This window comes from Gallus gallus, chromosome 1 (genome assembly GCF_016699485.2).
Source record: "Gallus gallus isolate bGalGal1 chromosome 1, bGalGal1.mat.broiler.GRCg7b, whole genome shotgun sequence".
In the NCBI taxonomy this organism is placed as follows: Eukaryota; Metazoa; Chordata; class Aves; order Galliformes; family Phasianidae; genus Gallus; species Gallus gallus.
In genome coordinates, this window is record NC_052532.1 from 58,390,496 (window position 1) to 58,405,361 (window position 14,866).

A 14,866-nucleotide genomic window follows, 5' to 3' on the forward strand; every position below is an offset into this window, starting at 1 on the left:
TTGTGCACATTGAAGTCTACCAATGTTTTTTGTGGGTGATTATATTTGAGTTCCATTAATTTTTAGTATTATTTTTATGGAAATGCAGAAAATAACGCAGCTGGGGCCCAGACATGGGTGCCGGTCTGAACTTAGCAGGACAGACTCCTTCTCACTATGATCTTCCCACACTACCCCTGAAGAAACGTGATCTCCCTGCCTCTTAGCCAGGGATACAGCATGGATTTTCACCCCTCATATTCTGCTCAGGTCATAAAACAGCTGTATCAGTCCAGTTTAGAAATGTAACATGAATTCATCTTCAGTTCTCAGCTACTTTCTTAGACTTCTTTTCTTTATCTTCGCTGCTAGCAAACACACAATGCTTTGAAAATACATTATCCACAGAAATAATTCACTTCTTCATGAAAAGGACATGATAGCCCTCTGTTTTTTCATTTATTGGGCAATGCTGATTTATACATTTTTATTATCCAGCTCATATTCATGTCATTAAGAATATCATCAGCAGGTGCACTGACATCTGGAGCTCAATGAACAGCTGGAAAGACAGCTGGGGTGTCACTGTTTTTGAGGAAAAGTGAAATCCTAAAGTAGAGGAAGCAGACAAATGAGATTTATGCATTCTCCTCCTACTGAGGAGTTTGGATGAAGACTTGAAGGAAGGGGGAAGGAAAATTTGATTCAGTCTAATCTGAAGGAGAAGAATCGATGGAAATTTTAATGTTTATTTGTCCTCAGCTTTGAGCTGTGATACTGATAAACAGTCAGTCTGACGAATAGCTTGTCATTTTGCATGTGTGCAGCTATGTATGGGTAAGAAGTTCATGCATAATTTGAATAATAAATATTCTGTTATCAATTTAATAGCAGTTCCTAGATTGACAGTTACATACTGGAATCTACTTGCTGGTTAAAGTTATTCACAAATGGCTTAAATGAATAATTTCAAGGACCCCATCTTTTCTACCTTTTCTCCTTGCCTTAGCTAACAGCTCCATGATCTCAGTGAAGCAGTTCCCACAGTATGATTCACCACAGGATAACCCAATCAACAGCAGCAAGAATCCTTCATTATTTTCTTCATTCTGCAGATAAGCATATGTCCATAGATTTAAAGTCAGAAAGCCCATCTGTTTTTCAGTTTGGCCACCTGCGTAGACTTTTATGCAGTGACCTTTACAACAGGTCCAGTGCATTGTGTTTCATTAGAGCAGAAAAGACTGATGGGTGAACTGAAAGGCACCAGGAAACAGAAATCTGTTAATTCTCTTGTTAGCATGTAGGAGGGGACTGCCGTTCTCCTGGTTGAAAAGGCAGGCTAATCTCAAAGAAAGCTTCTAAATCTGTGTAGTACTGGTTGTCTAACTGATAACCAAGATATTTTTTCTACTTTCTAAGTAGACATTTTATGAAATTAGTCAACAACAGCAGTAAGTAATTCCACTGAAGAAACTGAACTGTAGTTCATGACTGGGACAAAATCCATACTGTTCCCTGCTTGATCTGTGGTTCACAATGGGCATTTGATTCCTTTCTCAGCATTTGGTTTTGGAATAAAATTGAGATATTCTTTATTCCTGTCAAATACAGTCTCTTAAATGATAAAGGGAGTATGAGCCTAGAAGAGAAGGAAATGGTCAGCAGCCTGTTGCCCTACAGCCTATCCTCTTCTCTGGCAGGAAAAACTGCACTATAAGAGTTGGCCATTTTCTAAATGAGCGCATGAACTTGATGGCTAGATCAAGGGTAGGTGCTCTGCTTTTCTTAACCAGGGCTACCACTCATCCTTACATCATTAGAGAGCTGGAATCATCACCAAATGTCCTAAGAGCTGTTGGACCACATTTACACTGGGAGTTGCTCACAAGGAGGAGCACTGCTGGCAGAGCATCTGTGAATGGGACTAAGGGAACTAAAAGCTACCACACTTTTCTTCTTTTTTTTTTTTTTGTCTTCTTTCAGCATTCATTTACAATCAGCCAGATTCCTGGCTTGGCTCACTGTGTTGCTGCACAAAGCAGAGTTGGCCCAAAGGAAAGGAGGGAGAGCATGGCTGGAGGGAGGCACATGGGGCTGCTCCTTGCAGCTGTAGCTGGGCTGAGGTCAGCCTCAGCAAAAGCCTGGCCACACAGTCACCTTTTCCTGCCTGGAAACCAAAGGAACTTGACTGAAAATGAAAGTACAAAAAGATGCTAGTCAACCCTATAACACTGGTGCCTAGCTGCACTTTTCCCTCCCTCATTCTCTTCATGGTAGAATTGGAAGTAGATTATTCATCATTATATCCCCTCATTTGAAGGAAGCATTTTTAAATGGATTGATTTAAGATTGCTTTCTGTTTTGCTATTGCACAAGGACACTTGGAGAGGAGTTCTGGAAAGCACTGTGTTGCAAACAGGGAAGGACAGGTGGTCTTACAGTGAGAATGAAAATATATATCTTACTGCCTCTTTTTTAGGTCTGAGCAACAGGGTTAGTATTGTCTTCCTTTATTGCTGGGTTTCACTCATATATTATACTGTCTTCTACAGCCTTTCTCCAGTTCCTGAACTATGTCAGTTAACTGGAGTACAAAACATTTCACTTCTCCCATTCAGTTTCTCTGTGTATATTTTTTCTCTTCATCTCTGCTTCAGCACCTTTGCTCCAGCGTATTAAAAGCTTATTTGGGACATCTGCAAGATTTTGTGAGCATCAATAATTCCAGGCAGGGATACCCCCTTCATGACCGACATAAAAATAAATAGCTCAGCATACAATTTCTCCAGGCTGGGAGCAAGTGAAAATGCTGTATAATGGAAATTCTGTGTGACGAAATAAATTTTGAGACCGCTTCAGTTGGTTGATGCTAGTCAAATATTCCAAGCCATTTACATAGACCATAAAAAATATACTGCTACTCTCACAAGTGCAGGCTCAGATGGACTATTTCCTTCTCCAGTAGTAGGCATTACTGTAAATACAAGTTTTTTTGATCTTTTAAATACCCCTTTAAATTTCCTACTCATGCCAAGTGACTAGAAAAGCTACTACCTTTGTTTTACATTGGAACTTCACACAACTATACACAATCTAAAATAATATAATCTAATTTAGTCTAGCCTAGTCTAGACTAGTCTCATATAGTTTAAAGTAATATATCACAGGATATTTATGAAATGTAGAAATATAAGGTAGGTTAGATCCTACTGTATGGAAATAAGACACCCATCTAGAAAATGCATCTTTTTTAAAAAAAAGGAGATAAAATAAAATTAAAATAAAATTAAAGTGTAACTTTGAAAGAACTGATTAGGTCATTAACTGTGGAATTATGTGCAACTTGTCATTAGTTCTAAGATTTTTTAACTTTTTTTTTCTGAAAACTATGTTGGCTGTTGCTGTTTTTCATAGGGAGGCCTCCTCTTCATATCTATATTGACAACAGTCAGACTTTCGGGATGGAGCCTTTTTCTTTTTAACCTTCAATTAATAACTAAAAAGGAAATAAACGCCTATTCTCACTTCTAGCCAATGGACAGGAAAAAAAAAAAAAAAAAGAGAGAGATCATTTTCATTTTAAATTTCATTCTTAGGAGCTAATATATATACCAGCAATATGAAGCTAAAAGTACAAAGACAAAAATTCTCTGGGTAGTCGCTTTTAAAAATGTGCTAGTTCATCTTGCTTTGTAATTAAAATGTCTTCTCCATCTCACTCCTGAGCTCTCCTCAGGGGCACTGGGATTTCATGTCCCAATAATAGAGATTTTAATGTATTAAAGCTGGAATGCAGAAGTCTTTGCATAGCACTTGTTGTCATGGGAGCTTCTTGTGTGAGTAACTGCAATGCCATATACAGATTTCAGAAACTGGCCTATAGCACTGCAGTGGCTTTCCTTGTCTTTCTATTTATTTTTTTGTTTGTTTGTTTATTATTTATTTATTTTGTATGTGCTTCCCTTCTTTCTGTTTGTCTTATTCTTTCTCCAGATTCCCATTCATTTTATTTCTCCTGCAAATTGTTCAATTATTTCTAATACAGCAATTTTGATGCAGGAAGGCAAAATGTCTGAAAGTGTAAAGAAACCATGCCTGAGCACCCACTGAAGTGCTGGCCAGCTAAAACTCTACTCCTGTCCCAGGAGAGATTGTAGGTCTAGGACACCTTAAACATCTTGCATACATCCTTCTGGGGACAAGGCTGAACAAGCAATAAAGGTGGTTGAAATTACTGCACATGGACCTGCTCATTATTTGATAACACTCTATGTTCTGTGGACTACAGCACAACTTTTGCAGCCTACCACACAGATCTCACAGGCTAACACCACCCCACTATGGAGGAAGTAATCCTTCTGGAATCAAGATCTGCCCCACAGCCAGAGCAGGTAGTTTCTAAGGGCAACAAAATATTCAGTGACTTTGAATGACTGCAGGAAAGTAAAGGCACAAATTTCACAGTCTAAGGCAGTTAATTTGTGATAGTCAGTTATTACTTTAGCAATGGAGAAACTCAGCCGAAATTAAAACAGTTTATGTATAAAGTATACTCTGGTCTCACTGCAAGCTCTCGTAAGTGAGGCAATCAGAGAGAAACATGAAACAAAAAGCTTTCATAAAGGGTATGCAGACTTTGATATTCATTTACTATTTTCTGCAGTGTAAGGTCAAGAAAAAATATGGAGATCAGTGTCAAATCAACACTTCCCATACACTCTTAAATAAAATCCTCTTGCAAGCATTTCTGATATTTGCCCTAAGACCCAAGGTAGCTGTGATCACTAGGAACTGTGCTGCAACCTTCACAAGTTCAACCAGCCTAGGTTACTAATAATTTTTATATGATGTTATAATGGCTGCTGTCTGTCTATACAATCACCATGTGAGCAGAGTTCAGATCATTTGCTCTGTCAAATACTTGAATTTCTCTTGAATAAGGAAGAAAGGAGATAATCATTTAACAGGTTACCAACAAATATCTTCACTGACAGGATCCTCTGCGTGTGCTGAGATCCATTTAGTGCAAATCCCGCACAGGTTAGACAAAAATATCATGACACCAAGAAAATTTTCGTCTCCCTAATGGAACCAGCATACGCTCCGTGCTGATCAACAACAAGCTTAAAAGGGTTAAGCATTGGAGCTGATTTTTTTTTTACTCTTGTGGAAGGTTACACTAAAAATTTTTTTTTAAAAAAGAGAGAGAAAAAACGAAAAGACTGAGTAAGGCCACAGATTTTTTCATTGTTTTTTCTAATTGTGATTTTTAGACTATAACTGGAATATAATTCAAATGCTATGTTTCTCCAAGCTTGTCCAAGCAAATGTTTTACATAATTCTCTGTGCATTCATGAGCAATAATCTACAAAGTTTTACATTTTCATTTCATTTAATATAGGAAACAGCTTTTTTATTTCCATGCATAACTGTAGTCACAATACTGGTAAGCTCTTCTAGTAATCACCTTTATTCTCTGCTTTTACCAAAAGAACACATTTAAATAAAGAGAAATTGCTGTAATTATGATTTGGGATGCATTAACTTTCTTTTATTGAGGCCTGGAAGTCAAGACTTCAAAAGCTTTAGGCAAGAAAGGGAAAATTTTGCTGTAAGGGATCAAGCTCGATTTACTACCAAGTGTGTAGCAATTTCTCACAACTAAGCAATGGAACTAGATGATTCTATGATTCTATGACGACAACAAATGTTTATCACATGGCTAACGGGGTCCAGAAAATTCTGGCTCAGTTCTTAAGAAAGATGAAAGTATCTTTAAAACAAATCATAGAATCATAGAATGGTTTGGGTTGGAAGGGACCTTTAAGATCATCTAGATTCAACATCTCTGCTATAGGTAGGGACACCTCCCTCTAGACCAGGTTGCTCAAAGCCCCATCCAGACCAGCCTTGAATTCTTCCACGGAGAGGGTATCCACAACCTCACTGGGCAACCTGTTCCAGTGTCTCACCACCCTCACAGTAAAGAATTTTTTCCTAAATCTACCCTCTTCCAGTTTAAAGGCATTTCCTTCTCCTGCCATTACCTGCCCTTATAAGAAGTCCCTCTTCAGCTTTCCCCAGCTTTTGATCTATTGTCAGCTTCAGACTTGACATTACATTTAAACAATAAAGAAATCTCAAAGCTGTTGTGAGCTAGATAGTTAGAAGCAGGCCAACTCGTTGGCAAACCCTACTGTAGCTGTTGTTTAGAAACCTGGCTAGTGTTTAAGGAGAAGTGGAGTTGAGTTAGCAGTCATGCAAGAGTGGCTACACTCTTGCAGTGAACAGCATGGAAGAAGATGGGTAGTCCTTCATTATTTTTTGAGATCACTTTCAGTCACCTTCAAGGCTAGACTTGTTGGCTGAGGACCAGCTCCAAGCACAAGCGGTAGCACACTTCAGGGCACAGGATGAGGCCACTCTGGGTCAGGCAGGTGGGTTGGGAGCAAGCGTCCATGTTCAGACACTGCTCCCATCTTCCTACTCCCTTGAGGCCTCAGTGGGCAGTGAGGATGGTCAGATCCAGAAACACTCCTAAGAAGTCTCTGAAGAAGGCATTCTAAGGAAAACAGACCTGTTAGTACACAGATATGTGGAGGTCGCTCTGAAAGCAATGCTTCCTATTTATTTCCATGAAACCTACAACAAATACAAGAGCACAATGGCGTTATTTGAAAGAGCAGATTCTCAGCTATAAAACACTATTTTTCATTTTTTTCGCCACCATTAGCTATGCATTTTCACCAGCAATGAACAGAGCTTGCATGATGCACTCAGAAAAATCTGCACAAGAGGAGGTAACCCACAGTTGTGTTGCCCGCCCACTACCCTCACCATGCTCACATCCACTGTTTGTTTTCTGTAAACATTCAGCAAGTGTTAATGAATGTCATTGGGTGCCATTTTTTTCTACATGGAGGAATTCAATTCCACAGCTTTCAGTCATCCACACTTCCATGTCAGACACAATTTTTCAGACTGCCCTCCTGCTGCCATCTGTCACATGGCTACACAATATAATGGAATACTGGTGGAAAGGTTCAGCCTATACTGCCATACCAACAACATCTGCGTCTGACATCATGGGCCAATATAGTAAAATAAGAGGCATTACTTTCAGAGCAGTCCTCATGTAATTGAAAATGCTTTCAGTAAGATTAATCAAAATCTTTTTGTTTCACTTCATTTTCATGCATGATATGCTTTTTATTACGTGACCACTCAGTCTTTGCACAGAAGTACCCATAACTCAGTTGGAGATCACTCAGTACATTCGTAATAGAACTAAAAACAATAAATCAGAAGTTTCTCCATTGCATTAGAGCTCTGGATTGGGCCTTCTCTGTCAGTACTGATCGGGCATCTCTCCTCTTCAGACATTCACAGCTATTGAAATGAATCATCTTTATCATCACAAAATCATGCACATCGGTCTGCATCTTTCTATGACAGGGAGAAGAAAATGGCTAAGAAATGGTAACTGTTTTGGTGAAGGAAAGAGGTGGTAGCTAATCTGCTATTCATTGATATGGCTCATCTAAATTATCTCAGATCTGGAATTAGATGAGGGTGAAAGGAAGGTCAGCAGAAGAATTTAAAGTGGAACTTGCAATCAACAAATGCAGAAACTTGCTGCAAATCTTTCCCTGTCTCAGTTTTTGTGTTAAACTTATAAGTGTGTTATATCAGTGTGACGAAAGTCAGAGAGCACTGGCTCTAAATGCTCACTTGGTCTCTGAGGAGTTTGTGAATTCATGGAGAGGATGGTGGAGGGAGAGACAGTAGAAGGATTTAACTACTGTGTGGGAAGAGAGAGAAAGAGAAGGAATAAAATAAAACGTGGAGCAGGAAAATCAGATCACCATGACAAATACAAATGAGTTCAGAAAGAGTTTCTGAGTAGAGTTTGTAAGAACGGTAAAAAAGTTTAATATGCTTTGGGAACAAGATAATGAGATCAGGGAGTCAGTGCTAATCTGACCACTATAGAGGTATGGTTCTGATACGCATACAAAACCCTTTCTCACAACACAGCAGCTCTGGCCAGTGTCTGTTAGAATCTCCTAACCTAATATAATCCATGTTATCCTGGGAACAGCTGGTTAGGAAAATCCAGCTGCCTTCCGTGATGTTACCTGTGATTCTGTAAGTAGGTCAGTGCTCAGTCAATAATACATTATTCAGTAGCCTGAAGATTGCTTAAGTTAGGTGTTTCTGTTCATATGGTGATGGGCTGATTCCAAAGTCTTCCTGCCAAGGTCTCTGGTAGGAATCTGCACTTGGCCTGAAAGCTAAGAGTGATCAGTATGATGATAGTAAACACAACAGCACCAAAACAAGATGCCACAGACACATTTTCCATGGCTCATGGAACATTTGAGATGTAATCCATCTGAATATGTATAGGTACTCTGCACTCTGGGGCTATTTTCATTGAAAGGGCATATAAAAGATATATAAAAATGAATCGTCATCATTATGGGCTGGATTTCTGCCAGCTGCTTAGTAATTAGAAATTTAATTGCCCAGTGATAAAAGTTTTAATTACTCGGCAATTAGTGCTCGAAGTTTCAAGTGCTTCACAAACACTCGATTGCACTCCTCAACTGCCAATAATGAAGGATGAAATAGCTCTAGGATGTCTCAGCAAAGCTCTCAGCAGGAGGGATGAACAGCAATGATAGAACACCAGCAAAAAATGTGGATAGCCCTGCTTGTCAGTGACTAGCCAGTTAGGCTGGGGTCAGGGGTGGTGTGGCACTGGAGCAGGTTGCTCAGTGAGATGGTGAGTACCCCATCTCTGAGGACACTCAAGGTCAGGCTGGATGGGGCTCCAAGCACCCTGATTGAGCTGTGGGTGTCCCTGTTCACTGCAGGGGAGTTGGATGAGATGGCCTCTAAGGGTCCCTTCCAACTCAAATAATTCTGTGATTCTATGAAACCCAAACTGTTGGATAGCTGAATTCTCTTATCCAAGAGCAGGAAGGCCATAGGGAAGATGCTAGAGAGGAGGCTGCTACCAACACAGGGCATATTGACTGCCAGGCGAAGAACAGCCCTGGATGATGCCTGTCCTTTTCATCACTTCCTCCCTCCCATGGTCCTCCAAACACAGGGTCAAATGGACTAGATCTGAGTTGTCTCACTACAGGAAGGCAAACTCACTCCCAGAGCAGAACCTTCAGTCAGCCTGTGACCTGTGTCATTACTTGATGCATTCACTCTTTCAGGCTTATAGTCACATACTGTGCAAGCACCGCTCAGTTTCTTAAGGAATTTTTAATCTTAACTCACATGGATTTGATATGAAACACCTAGCTCTGGAGGGGTCTTAATAAATTGCCTGAATCCCATCACTGCAGGATTTACAAGGGTTGCTCTGAAAGTAATGCCTTCTATTTTATTATGTTGGTGCACGACACCAGAGGCGGATGTTGGTGGTATGGCAGTATGGTTTGAACCTTCCACCAGTATTCCCCTACATTTTATTGCAATGTGACAAATGGCAGCAGAGGGACAGTCTGACAAAATGGTGTCTGACATGGAAGTGCAGATGAAGCAAAGGTGTGGAACTAAATTCTTCCATGTGGAAAAAATGACACCCACTGACATTCATCGATGCTTGCTAAATGCTTATGGAGACCAAACAGTGGATGAGCACAGTGAGGCAGTGGGTGGTGCAGATTTTTACAGGTGAAGCATGCAGGCTCTTGTTCATAGCTGGCAAAAATATATAGCTAATGGTGGTGACAATGTTGAAAAATAGTGTTTTGTAGCTGAGAATTTGCAATATCAAATAGTGTTACCGTGCTCTTTCTATCTGTTGTAGTTTCCATGGAAATAAATAGGAGGCATTACTTTCAGAGAACCTATGTATTTACAGTTTGTAGTATGCAGCTAAAGTTTTTTTTATTGCAATATCACAAAATATTTTACCTATACTATATTCCCCAGCTAACTCAAGTCAAAAATACTCTCTCCTGGGTCAAGCATGAACTACTTTCTACCTGGTATTATCCAATTAATTTTCCATATGCCAGATAGCAAAGGTCCTAATTAAGTAAATCTCTTAGGGCCTAGTTTCTTTCTCCTGGAATTACTAGAACTTAAATATCATTAACAAGTCAAACTTTAACAAAGTCAACAGTTGGCAGCAGTCCAGGAAACAGGACTGCATTTAGGCTACAGAGTTTAGGAAGAAATGCATATTTGTGATCTGCTTCAGTAATCAGAGAAGAAAATTATCTCAGGAATTGTGTAGTCAGGGAGCAGGGACAATTTTTCCACAAAATAATTACAGATACTGCAGAATTTTTTTGCATGTCCAGCAAAGAAATCTTTAAATGACATTCAGGTTTTCGACAGACAGTGTGCAAAATCCATCATGAGGACTTTGGCAAAACAAGACAAAATTGAGCTAGTAAAAATATTTCATGGAAAAAATATAGTAGACTGAGGATGCGATTAAACTTCTCAGAAATTTAAAATAAGCTGAATGTTCTATTAAATATTACTTGTAAATATATATATATATAAATTGGGATGGAGAGGAGAGGGGGGAGACAGTAAGGGAGATCATAGTGTCTTCCAAAACTTTTTCTGCTTTTTTAAACTGTTTTCCAAATTTAGCTACTATTGAGAAACAGCTACAGTTTAGAAGTGAAGCTTGTGAGAAAATGCAGCAATAATTGTGCAAGCCTAGCTTTAAAGAAAACCTTCCTTTTCCCAGGTATTAGAAGAAATCCAACAAACCCTAAACATCAATATCCAAATCATATGCATATAACACTGAACGAAATATTTTTTCCCTTAAACTCCAAAACGAATTTACACCTTTAAATAGTACTTGGCCAGTAATTATAGTAACTCAAAGCCTTTAAATGGTCTGTAATACCACATCAGATGTTTTCTATACTCCTGACTATCAAGGTCATTGATTCTGCAAAGTCTTTTCCCCACTGGTGTGCTGGGTTCAGTAGGTATATTTATGCTTGCTTTCTTATTTCAATAGTTCATTTTGAAGCAGTGAATAAATATCTGACCATTGGCTGAGTCTAGCTTTAAGACTGCATAGGTCATAATAAATTGGGATTCACCTCACTGAATGTAGCTGTCTTGTGCAAGCTGGTACCAGGCTTAATGAAGAGATATAAACATCTCTGAAGGATGAGTCACTCCTTCCAGACATAAATACCAGGGACAAATGAGGTAATCTAGGAGCTATCAAGTACAGAGAGATCAACTTCTAGACAGCAGAAACAAGGAGAAATGTAATGTCTTAGAAGTGTGACAGCTGGAGAACGGCCTGAAGAACACAGGTTGTATGTAGGGTCAGCATTGGTTTCCCCTTGATGAACACACATCTCAGGCTGTGGCTCAGAGGCCCAGGCCTAGATCATAAATGACTCTCTGCAGGATACTGGATACAAGACAAAGAGCCGGCCTCTTCCCCCAGCACGCTACAATCAAAACAATTCATGTGACCCATTTATTTACAGTGAGAAATTGTACTTTATAGTGTTTTTGCAGTAGGCAGTTATTTAGCTCAGTCAACTACTGAAAAAGTCCTTCTTTCTCATGTTTGGCACCCTATAGAATTTCTCTTTTCCCATTATTATTTTCCAGCTATGCTTTACCCAGCTGCTCAACGATTGAAGAGGTCCTCAGCTGCTTTCCTTAATCCAGTTCTACAAAACTCCCTGGAAGATGTGGTTCTACTTTATGAGGTTCAGTATATGGGGAGCAAATGGTACCTCAAGTGCTAACCAAGTCTGAGGTTACTGTACACGATGGGATTATCTACTACCTGTCTTCATGCCACCTTTACTCACCCCAACCATAAACCCATTGATGACTATATACTGCCTCATCAGAAGGGAGAGAACAGACACATATACACCAAACTCAGCTCTTTCAGTACTTAAGCAGGCAGCAGCTGCCTGCAGTACTTGAAGTGTGGATTCTAGCTCACAGACAGGGACAGGGAAAACCAGAGCAAACAGCTTACCACTGAAAGTAGCTTTCTTCCAGAATAATCATGTTTTAACAACACAATGTATTTCAATTCTTTGGTCTGAGTCTCAGTCCCAAATTAATTGTTCAAACAATTAAAACAGCCAGTATCAATCACTGCAAAATAATTCCAAGGGCATGACTGTTTCTTTTCAAAGTTATTCAGATCCTCTGTTGCCCAGCAGTGGAGACTACAGTTCTAATTCACAGTCTGTATCAGTGTTGTATGATTAGCTAAGGGAAAGTAGCCCAACTGAAGAATGGGCATGGGACAAATCTAGCTATCCTGCACCTTCAGAAACTGTCACTGGATGTTCAAGCAAGGAAGATGGACTGGGAAGCCACTGCTGCCTTTGTCAGAGTAGACGGTATTTCCCAGTTGTGTTGCTGCCCTGATCTCTCTAAACCCGATGTGATACCAGCAGCAACACATGCCTGTTTTGGACACAAGAAGGCTACCTGCTTTTTGCTCTTCCTCTCTCCTTTCCCCATAGCCAGTCCCTAGTTTCCCTAGGGATGTAATAGAGAAGTCCGACATTCACATATAGATTTTCTGATCTGCCCCAGATTCAGCCAGTGGCACATGAGGTTTTTCTTCATCTTACCTATAACAAAACCCTAAAGACATGTTCTTAATTCATGTTAGCTCTGCGTAGAGTGTCTTGCAGAAGATAAACAGCTTTCTGTGTTCTGATTTTGTGACAGTTTCTTTTAGCTGAGCTTGACATTGACAAAGGTCAGAGGATCTCCATCAAAGATGAGGAGCTGGCTTCGCTGAGGAAGGCTGCTGAGTTTGACACCATCTGCAATGAGGTTATTCCCAAGAGCATCACAGAGATCCGCAGGCTGAGTAGCAGGCTGTCCTCTTATCCAAGAGTCCTCAAGAAAGAAGACTTTGAAAGGACAGTGCTGACCATGGTCTACACAGCCTACAGGGCTGCTCAGTCCCAGGGACACCAGAAGGGCACTTGGGCGGAATCCTTTGTCAATCTTTACAAAGCGCTGAAGCACGACTTGATGTTTCCATACAACAAGGAGACATCATAGAAGGACACTCGAAACAGCAACTACTCAGCCACTTCTTCTGGTTGATAAGGGGCACACGTAGCACGTCCACCACTTCATTCTATGAAAGGTGTAACAGCCCGCTTCATGAGAGATTATTTGTTTTCTAGCTCCCTCTTGTGGAATTCACTTTATAGATGCGTGTTACACGGGGAAAAAACTTGTCTTCAGTTTCCCCGGTTTTTTTGGTTCTATTTTGTGATGGCTTTGAGGCATTTTCTGTAAAAGGAAAATAAGGAAGTCTGGTGTATATCGCAGACAGATATGCCCTTATTTCATCTGTGTGCTTCTTATAAACAATGTGCACATGTGCTGGAGAATGCTGCTTTTCTTGCTGAGGAAATAACTTCATATTTCAGTTGCTCAGTAAAAGAATACTAAAAAGAATTGCAAAGGCCCTCTGTAAAAGGAAGAGGTTTCATAACTGTCAGCCTCCAGAAATTATGGCAAATATATGCATTCCAAATGTTCCTGTAAATAAGCACTGTCTGACTCACTTCATTCGGCTGAGCCAGTTTTTAATCACAATAGCATTAGCAGAAGACAAAAGGCATTGTGACTACCAGCAGCAAACAATGCCTGTGAACATATTCCCCGGTCCCCAGAACCACCCTCCCAAACAGTCTGAAATGTCTTTCATTATTTGCACATGACTTTGCTTCTGCTCCTTTATTTTTGAGTTGAACATGGATTTATCCTCTGTGGAGTAAAAGGCAAAACAAAAGCTCTATTTAATTTAATGATGACAATTTGTTTTCTGATTCTATCACTTGAACTTAGATCATCTAAACCAGTGCGTCAGAATCCCTCTGAGGCAGGGGAGGAAGGTGGATTAAAACATACATGGTGCTGAATTTGTCAGTGTGGCTCATTTCTGATTGTAAATTAAACTGTTCACCTGTGTATGTGTGTGTGTTTGTGTGGGTGCATGTGAGTGCATGGAAGAATCCTATATTATTCACTCAGGAAATAATTATATCCAAGCATCTGGAAGGAAATGTTCTTCAGTCCGGTGGTGGGAATAGTGAATGTGGAAGCAGAGGAGAAGCAGTACTTGTTTATAACAAAGCCTTTTTGTAGAAGTAGTGCAACGGATTATTATAAACTGTTAAAGAAAAATTGTGGAGGATGTGGCTTTAATGGACAGAGAAAGGAAATACATCTTGTGACACAAATGGCAAGCAATGAAAAGATCCAAACTCTTTAAACTTTGTGCACAGGTTATATGGATGCTGTTTCTCTATTGATGTTCGAATTGTTTCTGCTTCCACAGTGTAAGAAAGAGATGAGCATATCTCATCCTTTTATACCAGTACTCTCTCTTTCTCCATTTACATAATTTCTTAAGGAGATAGGTCCAAAAAAAAAAAAAAAAAAAAAGCCGAGGCTGTAAAGGACGGCTGAGGATACCAAACCAATTTCTGAGGCATGTTTAATTGCTTCTGCATCACAGCTGTGATGTGCTTCCAAACATCAGCTGTGGGAGCCCCATTCCTGGAGGTTTTCGAGCCAGGCTGGATGGGAATTTGAGTGGCCTAATCTAGTGGAAGGTGCCCCGGACCACAGCAGGGGTGTTGGAACTGGATGGGCTCTAAGGTCCCTTCCAACACAAACCGTCCTGTGATTCTATGATTCTATAATCCAGGCAAATGGAACAATAAAATCTGTGTCTCTTAAAAGGAATACTCCAAGAGCTAGAGAAGAAAAAGTCCATCCAAAGCCATCTGGTTGCAGGAAAAAGAAACACTGCAATCAGTCAGAGCACACAGGGTTTGGCAATTGATAGTGGGAATGTGGACTCAT

At 40.0% G+C, this 14,866-nt stretch overlaps 1 protein-coding gene across 1 annotated transcript in view; it reads left to right on the forward strand.

Moving 5' to 3' along the window:
- The window catches only part of FAM180A (family with sequence similarity 180 member A), a 28,241-nt gene extending 14,324 nt beyond the window's left edge, over nucleotides 1-13,917 (forward strand). Inside the window, exons 2-3 of the mRNA XM_001235203.7 lie at nucleotides 11,612-11,712; nucleotides 12,704-13,917. Coding sequence (XP_001235204.3) covers nucleotides 11,612-11,712; nucleotides 12,704-13,045 — 443 coding nt within the window. The 3' untranslated portion in view covers nucleotides 13,046-13,917. The remainder of the gene's footprint in view (nucleotides 1-11,611; nucleotides 11,713-12,703) is intronic.
- Nucleotides 13,918-14,866: the final 949 nt, after the last annotated feature.